The 13,170-nt window shown below is 39.5% G+C and overlaps 1 protein-coding gene across 1 annotated transcript in view; it reads left to right on the top strand.

Annotated features, from left to right (window-relative positions):
- LOC107207247 (von Willebrand factor D and EGF domain-containing protein-like) overlaps positions 1-13,170 on the top strand; it is a 192,817-nt gene that overhangs the window by 86,483 nt on the left and 93,164 nt on the right. The window contains exons 19-22 of the mRNA XM_033516200.1: positions 2,461-2,556; positions 3,321-3,416; positions 5,707-5,802; positions 7,321-7,416. Coding sequence (XP_033372091.1) covers positions 2,461-2,556; positions 3,321-3,416; positions 5,707-5,802; positions 7,321-7,416 — 384 coding nt within the window. The remainder of the gene's footprint in view (positions 1-2,460; positions 2,557-3,320; positions 3,417-5,706; positions 5,803-7,320; positions 7,417-13,170) is intronic.

The raw sequence follows: 13,170 nt of genomic DNA, 5'->3' as shown, positions 1-13,170 counted from the left end.
TAAAAACACCTTTCTACAATTTAGCAAATGCTCATGGAAAGAAGTATTCATTTCAGGAGATGAAAGATAGAAGTTTGGGAAAAGAATTTGACATAAGCAGTATATTTCTATTACAGTGGGAAATGTTTTTTAAGTGAATATTACTCTCACTCTCACAGAGGAGCCAGTGCTCAGTTTTTATCTTTTGCTATTCACCAGTAATAGAACAGTTTTAAACATTTTACTATTAAATGTCACCATAAGAGCGAAATGTTTTAATATCCAAAATACCATGTTCTCTTCTGACAGTTCAGATGCATCTCGAAATGTTCAAAGGCCAGATGGAAAGTGTTCTATTCACATGGACACACTTGCTTTAAGTGCTACACACAATCCATGCTGAAATAAAGTGTAATATGCTTGAATGTCACCGTGCTTGGCACAGCACTTAGGCACCTGGAGCCTTTATGCAACCATCATCCTACAGGAAGAGCAATCACATTTAATGTACTTTAAAAAGAGTGGTTTTTTCCCCAGGTTTTGTCCCCCCCTCCCTTACCTCCACACACACATTATTAACCACTTCTACCTGCTTTTAATTTCTAATTGCAAGGAAATCTCTAGACCTGGTGGCTCCAAGCCCCATCCAACCTGGCCTTGGATACTTCCAAGGATGGAGCTTCTCTGGGCAACCTGTGCCAATGCCTCATCATCCTCACAGCTAATAATTTCTTCCTAATACTTTATCTAAACTTATCTAAATCTTTTTAGTTGTCCAGACAAAGATGATTTGGGTTTATCCCTTCTTTTCTTTTTCTTTTTTTTTTCCTACAGATGTATACTTGGAATTTCAGCTAAGCACACGTTGATTTGCAAATGTCTAAACCTTACAGCCCATCCAATCAAAACTAAATTTAGCTTAATGACATTCTCAGCATATACAGTGTGGATCTAAAATACACCTTGTAAGTTTTCTATTTTCAGGAAGGTCAAATCCTAAAGTTGTATAATGCAGCACTGAAAATTCACTGTTAAATACCAAATACATTTCTTCAATGATATTTGTGTCAAAATGGTTTATTTAAAAGCACCTTCCTGGAGTTTGTCTTTTTTACTGCAATTGGAAAATGTGTGAGAGCTTTCATTATTTTTTTGGATGGCAAAGTTCATATTCCATGGCCTGGTGACAATCACAAGAGGTGAGGAGGTCTTCCACATAATAACTGCATTTAAATTATGTGGCTCCCCAAGAACTAGTCCTTCATTTAGCTTTCCATTTCCATAGCACATTTTCCAGCTCTAAGAAAAAAATGTGGTGCATTAAGGTTCTCTTCCCTTGTAACAATACTTAAAATGAAAGATGCTTTGTTTCAGGTCTCGTTAGTTTCATTTTGCTTTTTCCTTGGAATAACCTTGCTTAGCTTCATATCCTTCATAAAAGACAAAATTCTGCCAGTGAAGAGAGCCAAAGTACAACATTTTTCTCTGTATTCACTTCCCACACACAAGGGAAGATATTTTTCATTCTGCTAAGTGAGGTGCCTTTTTTTTTCCAGAGGCATGAGGTGCCTCTGGCACGGGTTTCGTGCTCTGCTCCTGACACAGAGCTTCTCCTTTGAGTGTCAGTGGTCATCCTGTCCCTTCTGTGACCATTTTTCTCCTTCAGTGATCATCCTGTCCCTTCAGAGATCTTCCTCCTCCTCTTTTGAGTTTGCCATACACAATTACCTCTTATTAGAGGGTTACAAACAGAATTGTCAGGTACCTGCCTTAGACTTTAGGTTTAAAGGTCCAAAATTTCCAGGCTCCATGTACAATAAATTTTTTAGATTCAGAATTATGAACATATGAAAAACAATCATGTCTCCAGCAAATAGCTTGTTTCAGGAGCTGCAGTCCTTTCCACACTCACCCAGTTTCTTCCACAGAATTACATTGCATATTGCAATAAATCAAGAAATCTTTATCTAATTTGCTGCATTGTCTGCAGAGCTCATACTACTCATTAAATATTAACTTTTTTGCTTAAATGTTTGCCATTTTGCTGACAAATCCACACACAACTCTTTTCTATAAGGAAGAAACACTTAATCTTGGCCCTTTTGTGAGATCTGACACCTGTAAAGGCTTACCCACCATCCACAAGGCAAACTCGTGGAGAGGGATGGGCAAGGTCTTGAATTGTAACTGCATTTGTACTTCATCCATCAGTAGCCTTCAAAATATGTCTTTAAAAATGTGCATGCTCAGAAGTTAAATATGATAATGTTAAAACCATTCCCTTGCAGATTTTATACAGCTGCTCATTAGTGCTGCATTGCTAATGTGATACCTACTGCTATCCTGCAGTGTTTTCCTCAGCCAAATTACTGCCTGGATTAATAAAATGAGATGGGGAAAGAAGTAACCTGTGCTGTGCTCATAACCACGGAGAATGTCATATTTGAACTGTATTTTTTTCCTCATGTTTTGCTCTTGCAGCGCTGTGTGAGCCTCAGTGTGAGCATGGAGGAACTTGTCTGCCTCACAACACTTGTTCCTGTGCTTATGGATTTGTAGGGCCTCGATGTGAAACAAGTATGTATGAACTCACCCAGGCTTTCTGCATTGCATCTTTCAATTAGCAGAAAATTAAAAGAGTAAAAACAAAAAAAAAAAAACCCAACCTTTTTTCTTCTTCTTTTCCTATATTTCCCCTTAGAATGATTATTGAATACAAAGGATAACACGTTGAAGTAATACAGTAGCTATTTCAGAGCAGATATTTACCAGCAGCATTGTTGTATTATGTAAAAATATGCACATCTAGATCAACATTCTCTACGTAAAATTGCTTCTGGAAAAACAAACAAAAAAAAAGAAGGAAAGAAAAGGTGCATGTTATTTATAGTGATATTTATGAAATTTAAGATTGTGAGTGAATGAAGTAATGTTAATTTTGAGAACACAAAATACCAGCCATACCTATTAAGAGTAATGCTACTCTGAAATACAAGTATAAAAAGGTTCAATACAGAGAATATCTTAAAATCAGCCTTCAAACCCTTCCATATCAGCAAAACACATGCACCTCCATCATTACAGTCCTCACTGCTTATTTAAATATCAGGTTGCCCTTGAGAGGAATATAATTTTATCTATGAAGCTGAGTAGCTGGAATACTTAAAAAGCAAAGAATTTTAGATGTATGCCTTCTAATAGGGAAAGCAAGGGAAGGGACAGATTCCACCCTCAGTTTACCTCCTGGACTAACAGTATCAGATATTTGCTGTGATAGGGGAACTTTAGGATCTGCCCTGGTGTCAGTGATAAGAGATTTGGATCTTTTGTGTGTTTTCCAGTGGTGTGCAACAGGCACTGTCACAACGAGGGGGTCTGTGTGTCACCGGACGAGTGCCAGTGCAGGCAGGGGTGGAGCAGCCCCTCCTGTGAGACAGGTGAGTGCTTGGCAATGACTGATCCTGCCCTTTGCTGCCCAAAATCCCTCTGGTTGCCCCACAGTTCAGGGCTCAGTATGGAAATTGCTGTTTAAAGAATTAAACCCTAAGAAGAGGAGACCAAGTATAGGGCAAAACCTCAGAAGGCCTTGATTTTATGTATCTATTCATAAGTTTAGATGTTTATGTAAGTATTCCTAAGTTTAGATGTTTACCTAGATCTCAGGGTTTTATAGAGGGAGCCTACAAACAAATTCTTTTCACAGCTTTTTAAGCCTGTGTGATTCTGAAGTTAATTCTTAGCATGCTGTGCTGCCAGAATTCACACTGCTCCTCCTGCCTGCATCTCTCACTTGCAGAGCACCTACAAAAAGCATCCACAAGAGTGTGGGAACTCAGGAAAAAGCCACCTCCACCCATGCATATGAAATGACAAGGTACTAGAACCAGGAACCTATTTCTGAAACTGGAACTAGGTACTTGTTTCTAGTCAGGGTTCAAAGTTTTGAACAGACACAGCTCAGACCCCCTTCTCAGGATCAAAGTCTTAAAAGCTGGGGTGGATATTTTCTCCAAAGGCACAGAAACTACAGCACTCACCTGGGACAAGGCATGCAAAATAGTGAAATATTAGAAGATGAGGACTACCTGAATAAGTGCCAGACCTCAAGGCTCCAGAGGCAGTCTGCCTCTGCCACGGTGAATATTAAATGACTGAGACACCTTCAGCCTACATTACCTCTCCTGGAAGGTGAGAGATGTCATTTTAACCTCCATCTCCTGGAGATTGCTCTTCCTGTAAGTGTTAAAATGACAGACCTACTGAGGACACATAAATCAGCTCAGCTATGACCCACAGGAAATGACTGGGATTGTCACTGCTCTTCTGGTTCCCACCAGCTCCGCTTTTTCTTCTCAAGGAGTTCTTCAGTTTTATTTTGGGGTGGCTTTAAGGAGAATCATTGCAAGAGTAGGACAAACAAGCAAGAGTAGCAGTAACTTCCAGAGCAGAATAACAGCAGCAGGATTTTTGTTTTCTGACAGCTTTGGTGAAAGGCTTCCAGACTCACCTCTCTGCCACTGCTTTGTGTGCACTGCACAGAATATTCTGTGGGCACGGCTGGGGTTTCCCACCTCAAGTGTTATGATAGGAATCTCAGGAAGAATACAGGAATGAAAATGGGAAAAAAAAAAAAAGTACTTTACCACTGGAAATACAAACATTGACAGACTGACAAGATTATGGATATCTATAAACTAGCCAGGACAATGAGAGAACTAAACCAAATTCCCCTTGAGCAATGAATTTAATCCATTTTGACTTCATAAGCAACTGCTCCTTAGTCAGAAAACCCTCTCATCTAGACTGTGATTTCACTTTTTTTTCTCTTTCCAAATTGACATTTTATTTCTTCTTTAGTTCATCTGAAACATTTTTGTGACCCTTAATTTATTTAAGCTTAAATGCATTTAATTTATTTAATGGGCTATTCTATAAGATACTGAAAGACAAAGGGAACAGAAAGAAAAAAGCTGGTTTAAAGTGTCATTCTGCTCTACAACAAAAACTTTATCAGATTCTTTATTCTTAACACCCTGACTTCCCATCTAAATCAATTTGAAATTCTAATAGTTTGGGTTTTTTTTGTAACAGTCTGATACTTGCCACATAGAAATATGCAAGACAGCTTTCAATTCCTAATGCCTGTAGTATCACCTAGAGTAATAACAGATACATAAAGAGGCAAAGGGAGCTCAGCCAGTGGCTTTGTTGGTGATGAATGAGCCAATGTGTTGTGGGAACTGGCATTTAAATGAGGCAGAACAAACAGGTTTTTTGGTGCACACCTATTCAAGTCCATGGAAATGCCACAATGCTCTGCTGAACACAGACAAAGCAGCAAACAATTAATATCTCATCTCCAGGTTATCCAGGGTGTATTTTATTTGACTACATTTACTACCTTGGGATTGTGCTTGGTGAGAATACCGGAATGGAAATAAATGAACTGTGTGAATCAAAGGAATACATCCGAAATAAATTAAATTATTACATTAAATTATATTCTATTTCATCTCCCAAGCTATTCTAAAACACCACTGAAATGCTCCCACTGTGTCGACCATGAATAAATGCTGCAGCACAACTGACCTGCAAGGGTTGCATTAAACTTTTCACAGTATCACTAGAAACATTAATTCTAATGCATGTGCAGCAGGAAAAGAGTGTCTACTTTAAAAAGTCCAACATTATCAGAGATTCACAAAGTTATCTTATATTCCCATCCAGCTGTGTGTAATCCTGTGTGCCTGAATGGAGGAGTCTGTGTACGGCCAGATATGTGCTCATGCCCTTCTGGTTTCTATGGGCCACAATGCCAGAGAGGTAAGAAAATTCTATTTATCATCTTGATAAAGGGCCCAGGCTCAAAATATAAATATCACCTATAACATTACCTGCCCCACATGAAATATATCCCGAGACTCTCCTTGTCATAACTACGTGTGTTCCTTTGTTGTTATAGTCTGTCATAAATCCACATTTTATTGTTCCTGATGGTATTGGGAAGAAGAACTTTTGGGTGATGCCATTAATGGTAACTAAATAATTATTCAAAAATTACCTGAATCAGTGATATCATAAATTAGCAACTATTCTATTAAATGTTAAAGCATGGCAGTACTTTGTTCATTTTGGTAGCCTGTGGTGTGAACTATACTGTGTTTCAGAGACAGGTGATAATTTACCTTCAAATGGGGCTCACAATGTCACCTACTTGACCACCTTAAAGTGTTGTGCATGGGAGCATTCTGTAGGACTTCATCAGATCCTTGCTTAAAAATCTGATCCAATACTGCTCTGATTGAGCAGGACCTGGTTTTGAATTCCTGTCTTAGCTCTAAGCTGAGGCTAACAGTATCCTGGGCTTCTCACTCACTCTGGGCTGCAGAAGGCAAATTAATGAATCCTTTAATGAGCCAGCATCAGGCAGAACATACAAGAAAGAGAACTTAGGGCCCAAGCAGCTGGAAGACCCCTGTGCTAAGACCACTCACTTTGCTTTTTTCAATATGGATCTAGTCACTCCTCCTGAATCTGGGAATATAAATGCACCCTTTTACCTAAACTACTTTACCATTAAAAGTTCTTTGCTCTTACTCTCTCTCTTTTGTTTCCCTGGGCCTCCTAGATGAATGTGATCCTGCAAGTGAATGATTCACACAGAAAAATCTAATTGCACATGGAGCTTGCTGGAAACTCTGTTTTTATGATGTTGGGGGTGGAGAAGAGAGTGAAAATGATAGAGACTGTAACTTGATCTTGCTCTTGAGCACAGAAGGTGATTTTCAACATCTAGGTGATTTGAAATTTTTTCTCTTAGGTGTTCTGGTTTAGACCAAGCAAAAACTTGAAAACAAGTATCCACACTCATGGGATCTGAAATTGATAGGAGCATACAATGGATGGATGTTGAAGGAAAGCAAAGCCTTTCTTTCTGCTTCTTTGAGAAAGGGGGAAGAAACAGCACCAAGGCCAAGTTAGCAAATGTCAAACACTGATCTATACTTCATGGGCAGAAACCCTTGAGGAAGCCCTTTGACAGAGACTTAAAAATCTGACACCACTGGGAATATTCTGACCTCTTCACTGCAAGTATCTAAGAGACCCTTGGGTGCTAGGAATCACTTCCAGCATTTTCTTCATAAACACAGAATCAGTGTCTACATCCAGGCAACAGCCCCAAACCACCCTTTGGGGAAACACCTTCCCTACCCCAGCTAAAAACAACACCTCTGTGAGCTGCTGTCCCAACAGAGGCACCTAAATCAGGAGCCTGTGTTTTGGCAGTGTTGATCCCCCACATGATTTTGGTGCACAGAACATTTCCTTTCCTTTCCCCAGCTGTTTGCATTCCCCCCTGTAAGAACGGAGGTCACTGTGTCCGCACCAATGTCTGCTCCTGTGCCGAGGGCTACACTGGAAGAAGGTGCCAGAAAAGTGAGTTACACATTTCCCTTTGTTTTCCAACAGTTCTCCAACTGCTAAACAGCTTTTCTTCTTTTTGTGCATGTCCCACAGAACATTTAGCCTGTATTTATGTTATATTTCTATCAGAGCCTATAAAGCTCTATGTTATACTCAAAACCAACTTGTTAATTAGAACAAGCCAAGTGGAAGTTGGGAGGAGAACATTTTGCTGGAATCCTCTCTAAGTATTTCTTGCATTCAAAATGAGTAACATTTGTATTTGGAGATTAATTATTTTGCATGAAAGATTTTTTTGGGGAAAAAATTAGAGCCAAAGGCTGAGAAGCTGAATAAGATCCTTAAAAATATTAGAACATCACAGTTCCAGCTTAATTAAGGTAATTGGTTAACAGCACTTCATCCTTGAATTTGTTCTTGTCACTGAAAACTCCCTTTCCATGTTACCATCAGTATTAATATTTGATTCTTCGATTCTTCTGGGGAAATAGGTTATTTTGGCACTTTTCCAGACTCAATTGCTCAACAATATCTGTCAGCCAGGGAGTTTGGGATATCTATGTGAAAACTTTTTATTATTATTATTATTATTATTATTATTATTATTATTATTATTTCTTAATCAGTTTGAAATTGGCAAGAGGGGAGCTGTGAAAACAACCATTCTTGGCAAGAAGAATCTGTACATTTCCAGAGCATTTTATGTCTCTCACACACAGAGGGAAAAAAGCCAGTAAAAAATTCCCTGCAGCAACAAAAGCCCTCTCGTTCCCCACACTGCAGCTCTCCCCTCCTTCAGCAGGAGGGTCGTGACGCACAGTGCACAATTGAATAGTTTGTTCTGGCAGGAATGTGCTGGAGGGAGAAAAAAGGAGGAAAAAACCTTATGTTTGGCATCCTGTTTTTGAGGTTAGAGAACATTAGGAAAGTGCTGTTTCCAGCTTTAAACACCCTGCCACATCTCCAGGCAGATCAAAGGGAAGCACACTGATGATGATTGCAGTCTTGCAAAGCGCTCCCTGGAATCCTCCAAACTCCACCAACTCACAGCAGGTTTCTTTCCACTTCCCAAAAGTTTCTGAGGTTCTGTTGTCCATCTTGGTATTATCTTTCGCAAAAATGTTTTTTGACATGATGAAAACGTTTTTGTTCTGTCTGATCCTTCATTCTACTTCAATAACTGCTGTTTAGTCTGGTTTATTTAGCTTAGTGTTATAAAAACTTAAACAAAGGGCCTGTGAGTGTGATGGATGAAGAGAAACATAATTAAGTGTAAGGAAAACATGACTTTTTGCTGATTCTTGCTGGGCTCTGACTGCTAATTGGTGAAAAATGTTGAGCAATATTTCTTTTTTCTTGACTAAAATCAAGAGCACATGGGACAAGTATCAAGATCCACCAAAAGAAGTAGTTAATTCACAAGATTTTATAACAAGCAGTTTCTCTTAGAGCTGTATGTCTTCTTATTGTTGTTATATAGAATAATTTCTCTCTCCTCTGGCAGAGGTTCCAGATTTTGCAGCTCCTCTGGAGGAGAAGCCTGCAGGGCACAGCAGAAGTCAGTCTCAGCTGACCTTTGCAAACTTTCCTCCACACAAAATGGAGAAAACCAATGCTCCCTGCAGTGGGAGGCTGCTCTCTGTCCCATAAACCTCTCAGAGTTCAAATGCAGAACAGATCTCACCCCTTTTTTAGGCATGATTTCATACCATTTTGCATCAGGCATAGACTATATTGGGGGATTAGATAGAATATGTGGCATACACTGAAAGGCTAAAAGTGTAAACACAGGCACATGTTCCTAACTCACACACAGACAAATGAAAAAGTGGAGAATAAATCCCTAGCATGAAGAATTCCCACTACCCAGCCCCTTTTTTCTTCAATAAAATGTGTAAAAACTACCATAATATCCATTTGAAATTCCAAAAGGAGCTGAGCATCGTGTAGCTCATTCTGCAGTGTCACTAGCAGTAAAAATATTTGTATCTATAAAATTATCAGGTTAATTTTGATAATCCTGAGCCACCTGGGGTAGAGGTGAGACAGCCCCATGGGCTGACTGCCTGAGTGCTCAGAAATCCATCTGGGAGACCTTTTGTGCAGTGCTTCTGCTGACCTTCCTGGGAAGGGTATGGCAACAAGGAAACAGGAAAAACCAGTAATTTTCTGCTTTACAGAGGGGTTTTTTTCTGGATTTGAGCATCTTTTCTGTTGGGCTTTAAGGACTCCATGGAAGGTAGCTGAGCCTCAAGTTGCACAGAACATTTCAGCTTGCACAGAGTTGTAAAATCCACACTAAGAGTGAGGAAAAAATACACATATCATGATAGCAAAGCTGTGATCAGATGTGAAGTTTACTGGAAGTTTAACACTGCATCATTTCCCATTTCCAAATCACCAGGACAATGTCAGAGACTGCTAAAGGTGAACCTGTGGCCCAAATCACAGCTCAGAGGTGTCCCCTGTTACTGCCAGGTGACCCCACGCTGAGAAATGTATGGGTGGCTTAGCCACAATGATGAATGTGACAATTCTGATTTAAAAAATCCTTTGGAAAGATTTTATCATTATTTTAATTGTTCTTTGCACTCTGAATATGAAATTGCTGTGTCCTTATGTACTTTTTCATTTCTAGTACATTTTCAAACACCTCTGACAGCAAATCAGCTTTACTGTGTTCTTACACTGAGTCTATAATCACATTTGGGGTGGATTATTACTTGACTAATAAAATCTATCAAGATATCATGAGTAAACTTAATACTAAGGCAGACAAATTGGCAGTTTATTCAATGTTGTCATTTTTTGATACACTGATATTTTTCTGCTGCTTTTAGACATTTCTCTTTTCTTCTTAATATCTCACCTGCATGGACAGAGAAGGAAAAGCCTCTATTTAATTTTGGCAGCTTCAGCTCCTCAATTGAAGGAGATAATTAAAATAATTAAAAGCCACACAACCCATCAAAGACAGGTTATTTTTTGAACCAAACCCAAACAAGCTATTGGTTTATTTCAAATATAAAGAACCATGGTTTAGGATTTTCATTTTCATCCCTGTATGGTTTGGAATTTCTCCCTTATGATTTTTAGTTTCATTCCTGTACAGTTTGGAATTTCTAATACTGTCTGCATGACAGCCAAAACATGCAGGACAGAGTGGTGGCACCACATCTCTTCTATTCAGGCTCGCCCTCCTTTGCTTCCTGAGCGTATGGAGAAAGGCATTCAGCCTGAAAGTTTGTGTTTTATATCTAAATAAACATCACTCAAAACCCCAAAAAGTGTAAATCTGCGAGGTGTGATTGGCTGCCAGCTGCAATAAGTGCCTGGTGATTATGCAAAGCAGACACCCACAGCCCTGTGGCAGCGCTGACAGGGAAATGTGTGGTTGTGCCTCAGCAATCTACAACCTCACATCCTCACTTGAGAAGGATTGTTCCCAGTATAATCAGTCATGTTGAAAGGGAAGAGGCAAATGCTGGCAGCACCTATTCAAAATAAAATATATTTCTGGATCGACTTTGCATCCAGCAAACATACTCGGGAGCTAAAGAAAAACTGTTTGTGCAGTGGTTTGAATTCCCTTTTGAAAAACACAGCTTTCACAATCCTGGGATGTCACTGCTTTTCAGGGGCTTTAAAGCAGGGTTCTGACTGTTATCTACTGCATCCTTACAAAAATTATGAACAAAGACAACACGATAGGTTTCCTTTATTTCCTACATGTATTTTCATAGGACTGCTCTACAAACAACCTTTAAAAATGAAAACCCATAAATGCTGAGTTTTCTTATGAAAGGTTGGAATGAAAAGAAGGGGAGAAGAAGAGGGATCCACGGGACCAGTCATTTATCCATTCCTCTGCTGTCTGCTTCTTGTGAGTGCATCTCTGAGTGAAAAAAGGCGAGCCACAGCTCCCTCTGGAGCTCATCAGCAAGCAGAGGTCACGGGAAAACAGCATCCTGGTCCTGCCTTTTCCAGCACACCAGGCACACCTGGAGCCTGACCTCAGCCCCTCTTTTGGCACTGCCTCATGGCCATGAACACAGCCAGAGACCTGGGCTTTGCTCCCCATTTAAAACTGAGTTTGTGTGAGCATCTGCTTCATTGTGTCGGGCTCAATCCTGACCACTTTGTATTACATAAATCATCGCACTGACACCGGGCTTTGCAGATTGGATCTCAGAGTTAGGAGATAACTATTTCTCCATTTCAGTAATTCCTGCAGCCAGGATTTATAGCCATTTCACACTGTGCAATGTAACTCACAGTCATTCCTCCAGCTCTGCTTGCTCCTCTTCCCTCCTCCTTTCTTTTCCCTTCCTGGTAGCATGAGGACTTTCCTTGCATGAGAGCTAGAGGCAAACTAATTGGAAATATGAACGCTGGGTTTCAAAGGCAGCTTTTTGCTAAGCAATGTCATATTGTGAAAGTCACTGATTTCCCACATTTCAGCCTTCCCATGTAATGTTTCTGTACATTACTGCCTCGCCAGCTGCATAAGCAGGAAGTTTTACTGCTCAACAAATCAGACTCCCACCGAGTTGTCATCTTGACACTGTGTGATATATTCTCTGGAATGTCTTCACTGAGTAGCCAGATTGACTTAAGCTATCAAAAATCAGCCAGTTTGCAAGCCAAAGGTCCAGCAAACCCTCCCACACAAACAAGCAGGGAACAAACCACATATCTCATCCAAATGGATGGAGGAATCATTTACATCAGACTTGCTTTTCATACAGCAAGGATGTGCTTAAAAGCAACAAGTGTTTGTCTAAGATTCCTGGATGGCAAATATGCTGGAACAGGGGGTGTTTGGAAGCAAATGAGCAGCTGCTTATAGCAAACAGACCTGTAACTTCCTGTTCAAAGCATTATCTATGCAAAATACAAAGATTTGCTGTCTGGCTTATGCTTTGGTTGGTGCCCAGTCTGGAGACACAGGAAAAGGAAACACTGGTCTCAGTCCTTACTTGATTTTCTAGTCTATGTAACAGAATGGGTTCATATTAGATGTCATCTTCCTCCCCTGGGCAGGAAATAAAACAGAAGATGAACCAAAAAAAAAAAAAAAAAAAAAAAAAAAATCAGGTTACTGCTGTCTTTCCTATTCAGCTGAACAAAACATTATCTGTGCATCTTGCCTGGGGGGAACAGGGAGAGAGAGCTGTGACTTCCCAGAGGAAGGAATAGAGCCCAACAGGAGACAGTGACTCAGAGCACAACCTGGTTTTTGGTCTGCTCTCAGAGCAGAGCTCCTCACTTCTCACTCTTAGTAAGGATTTGTGACAAAACATTAGTCAGCCTTTCTTAAAAACTACATTTTTTCATATATATGTAGTTAATGCATTTATTTTAATAGGGGTTTGAGCACATGCATTTGTCTAAATTTAATTTTCAGGAAGGGAACAAGAATACATCTAGTTAAGAACTGAATATATTTCCTAAATAAACCCAAAAGCCTTATTAAATTTTTTATTCATTCCATAAGTAGACCATTCACAGACTACAACATGAATTCTACCAGAGTAGAACAGCTAAATTTTAATATTCTTTACCTGTATCTTAAATGCACTGAAGAAATGTGCCAGATCTGATGCTGTATGTAAAAGCATGCTGAAAGCAAAAGGATTTCTGAATTACTTGCATCTCTTTGCAGTGGGCTTCTGTGCAAGAATAAGTGCCTTTTGCCCACTAATTGATTTACAAAACAACATTTTAGGGATCTATTTTTTGATTAAAATATTTTTTAAGCATCTC

Source organism: Parus major, chromosome 7, assembly GCF_001522545.3.
Source record: "Parus major isolate Abel chromosome 7, Parus_major1.1, whole genome shotgun sequence".
Classification (NCBI taxonomy): Eukaryota; Metazoa; Chordata; class Aves; order Passeriformes; family Paridae; genus Parus; species Parus major.
The sequence above is the reverse complement of the archived record's forward strand: the minus strand, read 5'-3'. Positions and strand labels throughout refer to the sequence as shown.